The 19,088-nt window shown below is 44.9% G+C and overlaps 1 protein-coding gene across 2 annotated transcripts in view; it reads right to left on the reverse strand.

Moving 5' to 3' along the window:
- Positions 1–19,088, reverse strand: part of VAV3 (vav guanine nucleotide exchange factor 3) — a 149,594-nt gene that overhangs the window by 96,098 nt on the left and 34,408 nt on the right. For both annotated transcript variants that reach the window (XM_072127942.1, XM_072127941.1), the window contains exon 2: positions 788–904. In XM_072127942.1, the coding sequence (XP_071984043.1) occupies positions 788–904 (117 nt within the window). The remainder of the gene's footprint in view (positions 1–787; positions 905–19,088) is intronic.

Genomic DNA, 19,088 nt, shown 5'->3' on the forward strand with positions numbered 1-19,088 from the left:
TTTAGGAGGAAGGAGGCCGTGAATAACAAATATAAAAAGATTACCCCAGCCACAGAGCCTGGATTTATGAATAAGGGTCCAGTGTATTCTTGTTGATTAAAATGTTATAATTTACTTCTATTATTATATGTCTTAGACCAGTGGTGGCGAACCTATGGCACTCAGAGCCCTTTCTGTGGGCACCCAGGCCTTCACCCCAACACAGAGTTTGCCAGCTAGTACTCAAGGCTTTCTCCTGTGATCTAATACAGCCCAGGATGTGCCATGCTCAGCGCTATTTTAAAGCAACATCCTTGGCTGCCAGGACTACAGAAGCGAGAAGGTGTGGACAGAGATGGATTGTCATTGGAGCTCCTGGTCTGGATCCCCTGATTCTTCCACTTCAGGGGACCCTGGAGGGAAGCTACATTCCAAATGTCTCCATCATCTTTCTATTGTATTGGTGAACTCAGGATGCCAATACAATTAAAACCTGTGATACAACAGGAATCAATAAGTTACTGCTTAAATTGTCATGTTGGCACTTTACAACATATAAGTGGATTTTGGTTGTAGCTTGGGCACTCTGTCTCCAAAAGGTTTGCCATCACTGTCTTGGACGCTACTTTAGGGCTTTGCTATATTTACCCTATGATTTTAACCTCTAGCAGGAACTCTGGGATATCGAGGCTAAACACAACTATTCAGCCCTGCTTTCTGACACCACCAGAGAATATTCTGGTAAGCAACTTAATGATTTCTGGTCTTTTAGACAATGCAAATGTAAAGTTATTATAACATATCATACCTTTGCAAAATCCCGCACATCAAATAAATCAAAAGCTTCAAACAGGTCACTTTTCTTCATGTTGAAGGCTTCACAGCACACAGATAGAAATGTCCGGATATTCTTAAGACAAAGAAACTAAAAAAGAAAAAAAATATGCAAGTAAGTAAATCAATGTAAAAAATATCCGTACATTGTATATACAGTATTTAACTGTGCACCTGTCACATAAACCAGAAGCAGATAAGTCCATTATCAAGGATGCAAGACGAGTGATAGAAGAAAGATGAGTAAAGATGATTCTAACAAATCGGAATTCGTTTAGAAATCCTGGAAAACTTCATCACGAATCCGATGTTTACGGTGATACGTGGGAACGAATTTCTAATTTTTTTCCCCCATTTATTAGCAAACTGTCCGCGGGCATAACGTGTTACATGGGGGAGAGAACTCTGGGAAGAAGAAAAGAATGTGGCTGTAGTGTTCCTCACTGTATGGGGGTAGTATTTATCACTGTATGGGGGTGGTGTTCCTCACTGTATGGGGGTAGTGTTCCTCACTGTATGGGGGTGGTGTTCCTCACTGTATGGGGGTAGTGTTCCTCACTGTATGACGGTAGTGTTCCTCACTGTATGGCGGTAGTGTTCCTCACTGTATGGGGGTAGTGCTCCTCACTGTATGGCAGTAGTTTCCCTCACTGTATGGGGGTAGTGTTCCTCACTGTATGGCGGTAGTTTCCCTCACTGTATGGGGGTAGTGTTCCTCACTGTATGGGGGTAGTGTTCCTCACTGTATGGCAGTAGTTTCCCTCACTGTATGGGGGTAGTGTTCCTCACTGTATGGGGGTAGTGTTCCTCACTGAATGGGGGTAGTGTTCCTCACTGTATGGGGGTGGTGTTCCTCACTGTATGGGGGTAGTGTTCCTCACTGTAAGGCGGTAGTGTTCCTCACTGTATGGGGGTAGTGTTCCTCACTGTATGGGGGTAGTGTTCCTCACTGTATGGGGGTAGTGTTCCTCACTGTATGGCGGTAGTGTCACTCGTTGTATGGCGGTAGTGTTCCTCACTGTATGGCGGTAGTGCCCCTCACTGTATGGCAGTAGTGTTCCTCACTGTATGGCGGTAGTGCTCCTCACTGTATGGGGGTAGTATTTATCACTGTATGGCGGTAGTGTCTCTCACTGTATGGGGGTGGTGTTCCTCACTGTATGGCAGTAGTTTCCCTCACTGTATGGGGGTAGTGTTCCTCACTGTATGGGGGTAGTGTTCCTCACTGAATGGGGGTAGTGTTCCTCACTGTATGGCGGTTGTGTTCCTCACGGTATGGCGGTAGTGTTCCTCACTGTATGGCAGTAGTGTTCCTCACTGTATGGGGGTAGTGTTCCTCACTGTATGGGGGTAGTGTTCCTCACTGTATGGGGGTAGTGTTCCTCACTGTATGGCGGTAGTGTCACTCGTTGTATGGCGGTAGTGTTCCTCACTGTATGGCGGTAGTGCCCCTCACTGTATGGCAGTAGTGTTCCTCACTGTATGGCGGTAGTGCTCCTCACTGTATGGGGGTAGTATTTATCACTGTATGGCGGTAGTGTCTCTCACTGTATGGGGGTGGTGTTCCTCACTGTATGGCAGTAGTTTCCCTCACTGTATGGGGGTAGTGTTCCTCACTGTATGGGGGTAGTGTTCCTCACTGAATGGGGGTAGTGTTCCTCACTGTATGGCGGTTGTGTTCCTCACGGTATGGCGGTAGTGTTCCTCACTGTATGGCAGTAGTGTTCCTCACTGTATGGGGGTAGTGTTCCTCACTGTATGGGGGTAGTGTTCCTCACTGTATGGCGGTAGTGTCACTCGTTGTATGGCGGTAGTGTTCCTCACTGTATGGCGGTAGTGCCCCTCACTGTATGGCAGTAGTGTTCCTCACTGTATGGCGGTAGTGCTCCTCACTGTATGGGGGTAGTATTTGTCACTGTATGGCGGTAGTGTCTCTCACTGTATGGGGGTGGTGTTCCTCACTGTATGGGGGTAGTGTTCCTCACTGTATGGGGGTGGTGTTCCTCACTGTATGGGGGTAGTGCTCCTCACTGTATGGCAGTAGTTTCCCTCACTGTATGGGGGTAGTGTTCCTCACTGTATGGGGGTAGTGTTCCTCACTGTATGGCGGTAGTGTCACTCATTGTATGGCGGTAGTGTTCCTCACTGTATGGCGGTAGTGCCCCTCACTGTATGGCAGTAGTGTTCCTCACTGTATGGCGGTAGTGCTCCTCACTGTATGGGGGTAGTATTTATCACTGTATGGCGGTAGTGTCTCTCACTGTATGGGGGTGGTGTTCCTCACTGTATGGGGGTCGTGTTCCTCACTGTATGGGGGTGGTGTTCCTCACTGTATGGGGGTAGTGTTCCTCACTGTATGGCAGTAGTTTCCCTCACTGTATGGGGGTAGTGTTCCTCACTGTATGGCAGTAGTTTCCCTCACTGTATGGGGGTAGTGTTCCTCACTGTATGGGGGTAGTGTTCCTCACTGTATGGGGGTAGTGTTCCTCACTGTATGGCGGTAGTGTCACTCATTGTATGGCAGTAGTGTTCCTCACTGTATGGGGGTAGTGTCCCTCACTGTATTGGGGTAGTGCTCCTCACTGTATTGGGGTAGTGTTCCTCACTGTATGGGGGTAGTGTTCCTCACTGTATGGGGGTAGTGTTCCTCACTGTATGGGGGTAGTGTTCCTCACTGTATAGGGGTAGTGTTTCTCACTGTATAGGGGTAGTGTTCCTCACTGTATGGAGGTAGTGTTCCTCACTGTATGGGGGTAGTGTTCCTCACTGTATTGGGGTAGTGTTCCTCACTGTATGGGGGTAGTGTTCCTCACTGTATGGGGGTAGTGTTCCTCACTGTATAGGGGTAGTGTTCCTCACTGTATGGGGGTAGTGTTCCTCACTTTATGGGGGTAGTGTTCCTCACTGTATGGAGGTAGTGTTCCTCACTGTATGGGGGTAGTGTTCCTCACTGTATGGAGGTAGTGTTCCTCACTGTATGGGGGTAGTGTTCCTCACTGTATTGGGGTAGTGTTCCTCACTGTATGGAGGTAGTGTTCCTCACTGTATGGGGGTAGTGTTCCTCACTGTATGGAGGTAGTGTTCCTCACTGTATGGGGGTAGTGTTCCTCACTGTATGGGGGTAGTGTTCCTCACTGTATGGCGGTAGTGTCACTCATTGTATGGCGGTAGTGTTCCTCACTGTATGGGGGTAGTGTTCCTCACTGTATGGTGGTAGTGTCCCTCACTGTATGGGGGTGGTGTTCCTCACTGTATGGGGGTAGTGTTCCTCACTGTATGGGGGTAGTGTTCCTCACTGTATGGCGGTAGTGTCACTCATTGTATGGCGGTACTGTTCCTCACTGTATGGAGGTAGTGCCCCTCACTGTATTGGGGTAGTGTTCCTCACTGTATGGCGGTAGTGCTCCTCACTGTATTGGGGTAGTGTTCCTCACTGTATCGGGGTAGTGTCCCTCACTGTATGGGGGTAATGTTCCTACCGGTATGGGGGTAGTGTCCCTCACTGTATGGGGGTAGTGTCCCTCACTGTATGGGGGTAGTGCTCCTCACTGTATTGGGGTAGTGTTCCTCACTGTATGGGGGTAGTGTTCCTCACTGTATGGGGGTAGTGTCCCTCACTGTATTGGGGTAGTGCTCCTCACTGTATTGGGGTAGTGTTCCTCACTGTATGGGGGTAGTGTTCCTCACTGTATGGGGGTAGTGTTCCTCACTGTATGGGGGTAGTGTTCCTCACTGTATAGGGGTAGTGTTTCTCACTGTATAGGGGTAGTGTTCCTCACTGTATGGAGGTAGTGTTCCTCACTGTATGGGGGTAGTGTTCCTCACTGTATTGGGGTAGTGTTCCTCACTGTATGGGGGTAGTGTTCCTCACTGTATGGGGGTAGTGTTCCTCACTGTATGGGGGAAGTGTTCCTCACTTTATGGGGGTAGTGTTCCTCACTGTATAGGGGTATTGTTCCTCACTGTATGGGGGTAGTGTTCCTCACTGTATGGGGGTAGTGTTCCTCACTGTATGGGGGTAGTGTCCCTCACTGTATGGTGGTAGTGTCCCTCACTGTATGGGGGTAGTGTTCCTCACTGTATGGGGGTAGTGTTCCTCACTGTATGGGGGTAGTGTTCCTCACTGTATGGCGGTAGTGTTCCTTACTGTATGGAGGTAGTGTCCCTCACTGTATGGGGGTAGTGTCCCTCACTGTATGGGGGTAGTGTCCCTCACTGTATGGAGGTAGTGTCCCTCACTGTATGGGGGTAGTGTCCCTCACTGTATGGGGGTAGTGTTCCTCACTGTATGGGGGTAGTGTCCCTCACTGTATGGGGGTAGTGTCCCTCACTGTATGGGAGTAGTGTCCCTCACTGTATGGGGGTAGTGCTCCTCACTGTATTGGGGTAGTGTTCCTCACTGTATGGGGGTAGTGTTCCTCACTGTATGGGGGTAGTGTCCCTCACTGTATTGGGGTAGTGCTCCTCACTGTATTGGGGTAGTGTTCCTCACTGTATGGGGGTAGTGTTCCTCACTGTATGGGGGTAGTGTTCCTCACTGTATAGGGGTAGTGTTTCTCACTGTATGGGGGTAGTGTTCCTCACTGTATGGGGGTAGTGTTCCTCACTGTATAGGGGTAGTGTTCCTCACTGTATGGAGGTAGTGTTCCTCAATGTATGGGGGTAGTGTTCCTCACTGTATGGAGGTAGTGTTCCTCACTGTATGGGGGTAGTGTTCCTCACTGTATTGGGGTAGTGTTCCTCACTGTATGGGGGTAGTGTTCCTCACTGTATGGGGGTAGTGTTCCTCACTGTAAAGGGGTAGTGTTCCTCACTGTATGGGGGTAGTGTTCCTCACTGTATGGGGGTAGTGTTCCTCACTGTATGGCGGTAGTGTCACTCATTGTATGGCGGTAGTGTTCCTCACTGTATGGGGGTAGTGTTCCTCACTGTATGGTGGTAGTGTTCCTCACTGTATGGGGGTGGTGTTCCTCACTGTATGGGGGTAGTGTTCCTCACTGTATGGGGGTAGTGTTCCTCACTGTATGGCGGTAGTGTCACTCATTGTATGGCGGTACTGTTCCTCACTGTATGGAGGTAGTGCCCCTCACTGTATGGCAGTAGTGTTCCTCACTGTATGGCGGTAGTGCTCCTCACTGTATTGGGGTAGTGTTCCTCACTGTATCGGGGTAGTGTCCCTCACTGTATGGGGGTAATGTTCCTACCGGTATGGGGGTAGTGTCCCTCTGTGTATGGGGGTAGTGTCCCTCATTGTATGGGGGTAGTGCTCCTCACTGTATTGGGGTAGTGTTCCTCACTGTATGGGGGTAGTGTTCCTCACTGTATGGGGGTAGTGTCCCTCACTGTATTGGGGTAGTGCTCCTCACTGTATTGGGGAAGTGTTCCTCACTGTATGGGGATAGTGTTCCTCACTGTATGGGGGTAGTGTTCCTCACTGTATAGGGGTAGTGTTTCTCACTGTATAGGGGTAGTGTTCCTCACTGTATGGAGGTAGTGTTCCTCACTGTATGGGGGTAGTGTTCCTCACTGTATTGGGGTAGTGTTCCTCACTGTATGGGGGTAGTGTTCCTCACTGTATGGGGGTAGTGTTCCTCACTGTATAGGGGTAGTGTTCCTCACTGTATGGGGGTAGTGTTCCTCACTGTATAGGGGTAGTGTTCCTCACTGTATGGGGGTAGTGTTCCTCACTGTATGGGGGTAGTGTTCCTCACTGTATGGGGGTAGTGTCCCTCACTGTATGGTGGTAGTGTCCCTCACTGTATGGGGGTAGTGTTCCTCACTGTATGGGGGTAGTGTTCCTCACTGTATGGGGGTAGTGTTCCTCACTGTATGGCGGTAGTGTTCCTCACTGTATGGAGGTAGTGTCCCTCACTGTATGGGGGTAGTGTCCCTCACTGTATGGGGGTAGTGTCCCTCACTGTATGGAGGTAGTGTCCCTCACTGTATGGGGGTAGTGTCCCTCACTGTATGGGGGTAGTGTTCCTCACTGTATGGGGGTAGTGTCCCTCACTGTATGGGGGTAGTGTCCCTCACTGTATGGGAGTCGTGTCCCTCACTGTATGGGGGTAGTGCTCCTCACTGTATTAGGGTAGTGTTCCTCACTGTATGGGGGTAGTGTTCCTCACTGTATGGGGGTAGTGTCCCTCACTGTATTGGGGTAGTGCTCCTCACTGTATTGGGGTAGTGTTCCTCACTGTATGGGGGTAGTGTTCCTCACTGTATTGGGGTAGTGTTCCTCACTGTATGGGGGTAGTGTTCCTCACTGTATAGGGGTAGTGTTTCTCACTGTATGGGGGTAGTGTTCCTCACTGTATGGGGGTAGTGTTCCTCACTGTATAGGGGTAGTGTTCCTCACTGTATGGAGGTAGTGTTCCTCACTGTATGGGGGTAGTGTTCCTCACTGTATGGGGGTAGTGTTCCTCACTGTATTGGGGTAGTGTTCCTCACTGTATGGGGGTAGTGTTCCTCACTGTATGGGGGTAGTGTTCCTCACTGTAAAGGGGTAGTGTTCCTCACTGTATGGGGGTAGTGTTCCTCACTGTATGGCGGTAGTGTCACTCGTATGGCGGTAGTGTTCCTCACTGTATGGGGGTAGTGTTCCTCACTGTATGGTGGTAGTGTCCCTCACTGTATGGGGGTAGTGTTCCTCACTGTATGGGGGTAGTGTTCCTCACTGTATGGCGGTAGTGTCACTCATTGTATGGCGGTACTGTTCCTCACTGTATGGAGGTAGTGCCCCTCACTGTATGGCGGTAGTGCCCCTCACTGTATGGCAGTAGTGTTCCTCACTGTATGGCGGTAGTGCTCCTCACTGTATTGGGGTAGTGTTCCTCACTGTATGGGGGTAGTGTTCCTCACTGTATTGGGGTAGTGTTCCTCACTGTATGGGGGTAGTGTTCCTCACTGTATAGGGGTAGTGTTTCTCACTGTATGGGGGTAGTGTTCCTCACTGTATGGGGGTAGTGTTCCTCACTGTATAGGGGTAGTGTTCCTCACTGTATGGAGGTAGTGTTCCTCACTGTATGGGGGTAGTGTTCCTCACTGTATGGAGGTAGTGTTCCTCACTGTATGGGGGTAGTGTTCCTCACTGTATTGGGGTAGTGTTCCTCACTGTATGGGGGTAGTGTTCCTCACTGTATGGGGGTAGTGTTCCTCACTGTAAAGGGGTAGTGTTCCTCACTGTATGGGGGTAGTGTTCCTCACTGTATGGCGGTAGTGTCACTCGTATGGCGGTAGTGTTCCTCACTGTATGGGGGTAGTGTTCCTCACTGTATGGTGGTAGTGTCCCTCACTGTATGGGGGTAGTGTTCCTCACTGTATGGGGGTAGTGTTCCTCACTGTATGGCGGTAGTGTCACTCATTGTATGGCGGTACTGTTCCTCACTGTATGGAGGTAGTGCCCCTCACTGTATGGCGGTAGTGCCCCTCACTGTATGGCAGTAGTGTTCCTCACTGTATGGCGGTAGTGCTCCTCACTGTATTGGGGTAGTGTTCCTCACTGTATGGGGGTAGTGTCCCTCACTGTATGGGGGTAATGTTCCTACCGGTATGGGGGTAGTGTCCCTCACTGTATGGGGGTAGTGTCCCTCACTGTATTGGGGTAGTGTTCCTTACTGTATTGGGGTACTGTTCCTCACTGTATGGGGGTAGTGTTCCTCACTGTATTGGGGTTGTGCTCCTCACTGTATTGGGGTAGTGTTCCTCACTGTATGGGGGTAGTGTTCCTCACTGTATAGGGGTAGTGTTTCTCACTGTATAGGGGTAGTGTTCCTCACTGTATGGAGGTAGTGTTCCTCACTGTATGTGGGTAGTGTTCCTCACTGTATGGAGGTAGTGTTCCTCACTGTATGGGGGTAGTGTTCCTCACTGTATGGAGGTAGTGTTCCTCACTGTATGGCGGTAGTGTTCCTCACTGTATTGGGGGAGTGTTCCTCACTGTATGGGGGTAGTGTCCCTCACTGTATGGTGGTAGTGTTCCTCACTGTATGGGGGTAGTGTTCCTCAGTGTATGGGGGTAGTGTCCCTCAGTGTATGGGGGTAGTGTCCCTCAGTGTATGGGGGTAGTGTTCCTCACTGTGTGGCGGTAGTGCACCTCAGTTTTATTTTGCCATCTTCTGGCACTTATAACTTTTTAATACTTTGGTTTATTGAGCTGTGGATGGTGTCATTTTTTGCGAATTTTGATATCGTTTTCATTACTATCATTTTAAAGACCTTACAACCTTTTGATTTTCGACTTTGGGAGCTATTTTGCGTTACGAGGTTAAATGCAGTCAAAAAACGTTATTATATTTTGATAGATCGGGCATTTTCGGATGTGGCGATAGCTAATGTGTTTATGTTTTTACTGTTTATTTATTTTTATATCAGTATTAGGGAAAGGGGGGTTATTTGAATTTTTAGATTTTTTATTATAATTTTTGTTATTTTTATTTTTTATTTTTACTATTTTTCAGACTACCTAGGGTACTTTAACCCTAGGTTGCCTGATCGATCCTAACATATACTGCCATTCTACAGTATGGGGATATCCCTCCTCATTCATTACAATGTGCTGATCGCACATTGTAACGAAGGGGTTAAACCGAGGCAGCCGAGCCCTCTCCATGCACCCGCACCTGGCATGTGACATACTGCTATGTCACATGTTGTGATTCGATTCGATTCTCTGAAAATTCGGCAAACCTGGTCGAATCGAATTTTGAAAAATTCGCCCATCTCTAACGTAGATGAGGGAAAAGGGACCCGCAGCCAAGAAACCGTGAAGTCCTAAATAGGAGATGGTGAGAACAGGTAGGTTAATGTGTTACCGATAGTGTAACGTAATAACAAATCCAATAAATAAATAAAAACACACAGATCAAAATAAATAATAAGTTAAATGACTGAGAAAGGCTGTGCTGCGCCTGTCTGTATGAGGTAAAATAAATCCAATTTTTTTTACATGTTATGTTAAGATATAAGGGTATGTTTACATGCCACAAGTTAACTCCTACACTTTTAGCACTAAACAAGGGGTGCCTATGGCTGGCCAGTTATATATCCATCCATTCAGAAGAGAACAATTGTAATTTGATAAATTAATAATCTTTATTTATATAGCGGATTCATATTTCACAGCACTTTACAAATCATAGAGGACATGAGACAATACAGAGTTAAAACAGCCATCTGGAAACAACAGGAGTGAGGGGCCCTGCTCTCAAGAGCTTACAGTCTCAGGGTGAAGGGGGTGACACAAGAGGTATCATTTTTATGAGAATTGTAAAATCTATGTTAGCTCTACCCTGGGGCACAGAAATCAGCAAAACAGTAGCAGGGTTAACATCGGAGTTGGAGGCTCATCCTTCAGCTTTCTGTTCTCCAATGATACAGGGATACTGATATTAGCTTTGCCCTGGGGGAGGAGATCATTTCAGAACTGGGATTGTGGTGGGGTACAAATCTTGTCCTTGCATAAAAAAACAAAAAAGGCAACATGCCCTATATTCCGTCAAAAACCCTGAAAAGCTGAGTTTGACACAGATTTTATGGAAATACCACTATATCAACACATCCAAGGGTAACTCTAAAGTCATAGGGGAACATATACATTGTTATTAAATATCTGATATCAAAACTGCACAGGAACTGAAACCCCGGTCTATGTGATCACTTTGCTGTTACTTACTAACCATTTATAGATGACTTTCTCTTCATTTTACCTGCATTGAACCACTTGAGATTGAGCAGACGTTTCATAGAAACATAATAGTAATAATAGACATTGACCATAGTGGAACATTAGGCAGATGATGCTACAATACTGAGCAGGTTACTCTCTAGAATGACACAGAACAGACTGCTGTGCTATACAGGTCTACGAAATAAGGTGATATAATACAGACTGATGTGCTATACAGGTCTATGAAATAAGGTGATATAATACAGACTGCTGTGCTATACAGGTCTATGAAATAAGGTGATATAATACAGACTGCTGTGCTATACAGGTCTATGAAATAAGGTGATATAATACAGACTGCTGTGCGGGAGAAGAGGAAGAAGGCAGCCGCATCCTGATGGTTACAAAAAGCAGACACAGAAAAATGTATGAACAATCTATAAAATAATAAATAGAAAACAATAAATATGAGTTTAGTTTCATCAAATGAATGAACTTTCGAGAGTCGGTGAAACTCTATTTCTTCTCATGTGCACAGACAGTAATACTTCCCTACACAGAAAGCTTTAGGAGACATAATACTGATATATCTAAGATACAGCTTAAACAAAACAGCTCAAAGATTGTAAAATTGTAAAAATGTGGTTTTATCTGCTTATGTTTGTTGCAATGAGGGCTTCGACCCTTTCTAAGGAGACCCAACCCCTTTCAAGAGGGGACTTTTTTCCCTGAAATAAAAAAGATTGGTTTCCAGGGGCGTAACTTGAGGAGGTGCAGTGGGTGAGGTTGCACCTGGGCCAAAGAGGCTTAGGGGGCCTATCATTTGTCACTTTACAATATGAGAAGACAAGTACTTTAAACCATACATTGTAGTCGGGGGCCTGGCACAGACTTTGCACTGGGGCCCATCAGCTTCACGTTACACCACTGTTGGTTTCCACTCTCTAGTATTGAAATGAAAATAAACTGAACTGGGTGGACATTTTTCCTTTTTCCACCTTATGAACTGTGTTACTATGTTGCAATTTTACTAACAGAGAACAATGGAGCTGATGCATCATACCTTGTGCACACCATGGGATTTGCTGAATTTTGTGGCCCACAACACTTTTAAAATAAGTGGGTGAAGTGGGGAGCAAGGAGAGCCAGGATGGGGGTGTTTTGACCTGTCAAATTAACTATAACCCACAACAAACAACTGGCACAGGTTATAGCTGCACTGGAATTACAACCCCATAGTATTTATGGCATGTCATGCTCCTGATTTACCTACAATTAAAGGAAATCTACTATCAAAGTCAAGCAAGATAAACCAGTTACTCATAGTTCCAAATTTTCTTATATTTGTTATCCATGGACTTATTCCTTCTAAAATGAGGCAGAAGGGCTCTGGGGGGCAGTAGCAGAGTCCCTCCGTGCTGTAGCGTCACAGTCTGTTACACTGTCTCCCTCTGCTTTCCCAGCACTTTCCCTACCTCTGCCTGATATAATCAGGGGTAAATTCTTCTGCACAGTGTTACAACCTGTGAAGCTAGAGCACAGAGTGGCTTTGGGGGACGTTTCTGGCTCATAATTTGATTTTAGATGGAAGGAGGCCATGGATAACAAATATAAGGAAAAAAACAGAACCATGGTGCCTGGATCTTTAAGTTGGTGCCCCTGGTTTATCATGCTTTCATTTTGACTGTCCCGCAAAGTGTCAGGCCCCTTCCACCCTTGCGTCTTTCACGCGTGTGTTCTGCGTGTGCTTTTGATGCATTACACTCTGACCCATTGTAATCAATGGGCTTTTTCACACTTGCATTTTTTTTCACGCACACACGCGCAAACGCATAAGGCCCCTTTCACACTTGCGTTTTTCACGCGCGTTTTCTGCGCGTGCTTTTGATGCACAGAACTTGCATTGCACTCTGACCCATTGTAATCAATGGGTCTTTTCAGACTTGCATTTTTTTTCACGCACACACGCGCGGTTTTTTTAACGCGCGTTTAAATCTCGACATGCTCTACTTTTGCAAGTCACGCGCGTGAAAAACGCACCATACAAGTCTATGGAGATGCATCAAAAACGCATTGCACTCTGAGACACATGCAAGTGCAATGCAAGTGCAATGCGTTTTTCACGCATCAATTGCCATAGAAAAGATAGAGCTCAGCGCATTTTCTGCGCGTGAAAAACGCATTGAAATTGCATCAAAAACACGCGTGAAAAACTGAGACACTGAACAAATTCTGACTGAAAACTGATTGCACTCTGATCAAACTCTGACATGATCTGCAACGCAAGTGTGGAAGGGGCCTTATACAAGTCAATGGAGATGCATCAAAAACGCATTGCACTCTGAGACACATGCAAGTGCAATGCGTTTTTCACGCATCAATTGCCATAGAAAAGATAGAGCTCAGTCCTGAGTCCTTTTCGCGTGCATTATCTGTGCGTGAAAAAGGCATTGAAATTGCATTGAAAACGCGCGTGAAAAACTGAGACACTGAACAAACTCTGACTGACAACTGATTGAACTCTGATGCAAAATGTCATTTTTTCACTGACCAAACACTGATCGCACCCTGATCAAACTCTGACGTGATCTGCAACGCAAGTGTGGAAGGGGCCTATGTCGAGATTTAAACGTGCGTTAAAAAAAACGTGCATGTGTGCGTGAAAAAAAAGTGTGAAAAAGACCATTGATTATAATGGGTCAGAGTGCAATGCAAGTTCTGCGCGTCAAAAGCACACGCAGAAAACGCGCGGGAAAAACGCAAGTGTGGAAGGGGCAACAATGTTACTTAAAATGTTGTTATTCTCAGGTTTTTGAGCCTCAGAAACACAGTTGGATTTCTGGGGTTATAGGAAATAGGTTGTTCTTTATACCCACATGATTTTTGCCAATAGAAACATATCTGTTTTTCTATGGCATATCTATCTATAACTTATTGATGGATTGATCAAGTCCATGGTGTGCACCCACTGCAGTTATCTAGTGCTGCTGGATACTTTTTAATATCTATCTATTTATCTATCTATCTATCTATCTATCTATCTATCTTTCTATGTTCTAGCCATCTTTCAGTGTTCTATCTATCTATCTATGTTGTGTATCTACAGTGTATTTATGTTCTATCTATATTACATATTTTTATTTCCCTACAGTATTTAATTACAGTTTCTATCGGTGTATCATTTACTTGTCTGTTGAATTTGTGTCTGTCTCACTTACATTTATCTACATTTAGGTAAAGATAAATGCTATATATTAGATAGATAAAGCTGTGAAGTCTCGCAGCACTGACGTATAAGCAGAGTTCTAGGTTACAATCCTTGTTGGGCAGCAGCGATTTCCACCACCCAGTAGGAATACTTATCGATCTTTACTCCCATTCCTCATCCCTGTTTCCTTTTCTCGCTATCTCTCCTCCCCACCCCCCACGCTCAGACAGATGAATTGATCTGTATAGCCAGGCTGTGTGGACCTCTGCTAATTTGGGACCTGCATTAATAATGCACAGAAGTCTGAAATGTCTTTTCATTAAATATCCCCTGTAAATCCTAATCACATCACTCTTTAACCCTTTGCAGCCTAGATGAAAACATAAACGAGCCAATTCACATCATTAATGACCTCGTGCTCAGTAACAATAATCTACTTGTAAATAAAATCTTAATAATCAGTATAAGTGATCTAAGTGTTTAACAATCAAATTAGAACTGTAACAATTCACATTAAAAAATAAAGATTTATTATGTAAAATCCTAAGTGCTACAATGTAGTCAGTTGTAACATTCTGTGAAACAAAGGAGACAGGGAAGAGAGAATGTCCCAGGAAGTAGCAGTGATAACCTTCACAGCGTCTAATGTATCGCCTCTCTAATAGGATCTTCTCTATTCAATGAAAACTGAGTTAGAAATCCTATAGGATGGTGCCACAGATCTCTCTTATGATGATGGTATACCATGGAAGCTAACAAGGCTGCCCTCAATGTGCAGGGTCCACAATGTGTTCCCATATCTGTGATAACTGCGAATAAGTTATTGAGAAATAAGAGGTTGTCTGGGATCCTAAGAAATGTGATGACATTAAACAGTGACTTATGCTAATGAATTATGTCATCAATGCCAGCGGCATCTAGAAGGACTGTATTATTTTATATATATATATATATATATATATATATATATATATATATATTTATATATTTTTTATTTTTTATTTTTTTTTACTTTATAGTGACTACTCTTATCATATTTGTGAAAATCCCTTTAAAGGGCGACTCCTGGACCCCCTCATGTATTGTCACATTACTGCACTAGTCAGAGGAAATATAGATGACTATTATCTAGTCATTGCAAAATTATTGTCCTCTATCGCTCATTATAATAATAAATCTCTGAACTAATCAGCCAATACCGTCCCACACGTAATCTCTGTTCCTCTCATGACTTTCATCCAGAGATCGTGTTAACGCCTATACAAGTATCTATGACGCTTGTATAGGCAGTTTTACTCTCAGGTGTATAAATCCTGAGAGTTTTCTCCTCTCTCCCCTATTTCTAGCTGTGGAGCTGCAGCGGCTTGCTACCAAGGCTAGAAGGTCATGTGACTAGAGCAGTGCCATTCACCATTGGCCATCACAGTCCCAATGGCGTTGTGCACACATGTACAGGATCCAGGCTGTCACACTGACAGCCCTCTGTCACGGGAGCCCCCCTACATACTGAGTGCTGTGTCTGCAGAGGGATCCTGTTATGTCACTGATATCACTGGGATTCCCTAAGCCAGGGGTTAGATGCATGCAGAGAAGGTGCAATGTGCATCCCCTCTCCATGTCTGTGTACAGGTCACTGATAACACTGATCCTATGGGATGTTACCATAAGATCACTGTTATATGTCATCTGTATAAAAAAAACACAACCTATAACGCATAAAACACATAAAAATTACAAACCCAGAAATTCAATAAAAGATATGTAAAAAAAATTAAAGCATAAATCCCCCCACCACCATACTAGTTTGGGCAAGGTGCAGCTTAATAGCATCTATGAACATTAAATACGGCTATGAATTATATATTTACATTCATGAAAATTCCCTCCTCGTCTAAAAATAATCCTCAAAAATAGTAAGAGGAGTATTATTACCCTTCTGGAAAAGGTACCCATAGATTGAGGGCCCTCCCACTTATTTCCTGTAGGTTTTGCATTTTGTACTTGCATTTGTTCTTGTCTTAATGTAATGAATGTGACCACCTTACTGCTTGTACAGCACCGTGGAATTAATGGTGCTCTATAAATGAATAATAGTAATTTTCTAGATCAAGACCAAGCCTTCTAGACACAGTAGTGGATTATAATTTAGGCGGTTTTGGCCCTAGCGGTTTTGGCCCTAGGCGGTTTAGCCCAAACCTTCTAACAGGCCCATGCCCACCCAAACCGCCCACCAAATCTTATACTGAAAAGGACCTTAACCCATGAAATCCTCTTTCATCTGTTCCTTTCACACAAGAGCCATTTCAGAACCTTTGAAGGTCCTCTGTAGATTGAAAGTAGGCAGAAGGGACACATTGTCCATTCCCCAGGAAGCAAGATTTTATCTGCGCCTGTCTAGACATAATGAATCTATTAGGCACTTTGTGCCCTTCCAACACCTGAGATTTCCAGGCTAATTTTCACTGCCATAATGGGTTCGTCAACCACCAACAATAGTGTCAAGGACTCACAGCATCACATTGATATATGGGAGTCCTTGCTTTCTTGCAGATCAGTAGCACCAGGCAATGATCCATTTGAAGCCATGTGTCAGTCACAATCAAGCCCTCTACACCCAGATGGTTTCATTGCCATGTAAGAGTGCTGAGAATGTAATTTGAAGCCTCTCTGAAATCCCATACAACTAAAATGATCTGTCCCCCACTATATTGCTTAATATACAGAGCATAATACAGAGCACTAGCTGAATAGATTGCTGTAGATTACTTAGAAAAAATGTTGTCACACAGTCACCTTATTTTCTACTAAAATATTTGTGTCTAAAAGTTCCAAAACTCCTTGACAAGTGTGGTGCAAGGCATGTCAGCTGACAATCACTGAGAAAGACATATAAATGGTTAACCTACAATACTATACACCAGAATGCTCAGCTCTTTCTGATCTATAATCGGCTGACCACAGATCAGACGCCATGTTCAAAGTGACAAGTTCCCTTTAAAGAATGAAGCTGTGATGCTCCGGGAAGAATCTCTTTGTTTCTCCCCTGTTAGCCTTTCTATGTGACCTCTAAAGTGTCCTACACACATCGTAAGCCACATCCTCTGACTGGGAGACAAGACCAATGATATAATCGTTACTCTGCTATCTTGTGTACATGCACCTAACCACAGATCACTGGCGAAGCCTCCTCTATCATCATGTCATTACAGCATTCATGATTGCAGACACACTAATATGTACAGTACGCTCAATGTGTAAAAGTGCAACCAGAAAAAATATGCAAGTCCATGTGATTTTCCGTGCAAACACCAAAAATAATTTTGCGGATCAAGAAACGGAGTGGTCGCATTATGTATTAAGCAGCACATGAATTTTGGAGTTGCTCAATTGTTGCATAAAACATTCATAGGAATGTCAGATTTTACAATGAGAAACATTGCAAAACCTTTCCTCATTTCCGTCTGCTGGAACTTGAAATTGTTGCACAAACTGTGCTAGTTACCCCATTTGGTGTCATTCAGGCGTCAGTATTAAACATAAAGACTGAGCTTTTAGGAGATAGAGCTGTAAAACAACCACAGAGAAGCTTTCATTTCTTGTAACACAAGAACACACTGGTGCACAGGGAATTATACATCAGCCCCAGTTTCCACATTAAAGACACTTATCCACAGGGTCTGATTGTTTGGGGTCTGACCAATAGAACACCCCACCCCAATGCCATGAAAGGGATCCTGAGTTTATAATACTACAAGAGCATCTGCAGGTACACTAAAGTGTAAAACGATGCAATAAATGTTTTCAGACTGCCCAAACTAATAGGGGTTTAATCAGGGTTTGTGAGCAGTTTTCTGGAATAGAACTTTATTAATCCCGTTGGGAAATTGTTTTGTGCATCATTACTCAGGCAAGGCATGAACAGTGTTTCACATAATAAACAACACAAATAATATGACAATTACTACCTACATTTTTGGGGGGGTGTATGGACAGGAATTGATCTGATTTCTCCCATTGCGCTCCCATCACTCGAAATAGATGCAGGGAGACATGCCGGGCGGTGGAGTATTGGCACAGTCCTATAGGAAATGGTGCAGGCTATATGGCAATTCTACGCTGGGTATGCCTCTATGAGATGGCCAAAACCTCCTGATAGATCCAACGGGTGCCAGGGGGAAGGTTTCACATCATGCGCTGTCACATAAATCCCCCCTATGCATACACTGTTCTAACATTAGCCAATATTAGTAAGCCTACGTGCACACGACATGCGGCTCTCAGGCCACAAGCAATTGTGCAGTGTCATCACTATGTGCATGCTACATACACACTGATGACAATACAAGAAGACTAAATGAGCACGAATAGGACCTGTTCTATCTTTTGCGGCTTGAGAAGTCGGCCCAGCACAGCTGAGGGTATGAGCCCATCAAAGTAAATGGAAACACTTAGTGTATACATTGACTAATAGGGGCAGACGTAGGCATGGTTGTTGCCCCCGTCTGGCAACTAAACGTTCTGTGCGTCACAAAACGCAGGATGGAAAGATGTAGGGAGCTACGTCTTTTCCTCCTGCAGCCTGCGCTCAGCAGAGGCAATGGACGGCTATGGGGAGTGGATGCTCGGCAGGAGGGGGGACCCAGTAATTTCCATATGATGTCCATATTAGGACAGTGACATCACTTGGGGAACACTCCTCCCCCCACATTCGGGTGGCTATATAGTAGGATACGTCTGTGCTATATGTTGTGAGGATACGTGAGAATCCAACGTATGGAGATTAACGTGATGTGAACCAGCCTTAGCTGCTGAGATAACGGCTAATCTCACATTCCCACTTCATGTATCCGTGGAGGGGGTCCTAAATCTGTGTTGTAATTTGTTTGATTTTTTTCATATAACATGTGCACAAAATCTCCCACAAACCACCAGGCCGGCATTATACATGATGACACTCTTCTTCACCTCACGATACTGTAACACAGCGTATGATAATGTACATGTATAGGCGCGCCCTGCTCTGCGCTGGCTTGCTGTATCCTGCTGGGGAGAGATTGGATATTAATTAGTAATGTCTCATTAGCTCCTCTCCTCTGGGATCACTCGCACAGATTAAATATCAGGATATTCTCTCTGGGTGTTGGATGTTTACAAAACTTGAGGAGCCAAAATGTAGTGAAAAAGCCAAGAGAATAAAGAACCGACTGGAGACAAACATGTTTATTCTGAAGTTTCTGTGCTCGCTCCTTCCTGAGTGCACTGTCAATAGTGGAGATGATCTACCCATCCGGGCCGTACTAAATCTGTAAATAGGATATTTTTCCCCACTACATCCAGCACAGGACAGCCTTTCATAACATGACGGGACACATCGATATGGATTTCTATTTACAGGGGCGTCTG

This window comes from Engystomops pustulosus, chromosome 10 (assembly GCF_040894005.1).
Source record: "Engystomops pustulosus chromosome 10, aEngPut4.maternal, whole genome shotgun sequence".
NCBI classification, from domain to species: Eukaryota; Metazoa; Chordata; class Amphibia; order Anura; family Leptodactylidae; genus Engystomops; species Engystomops pustulosus.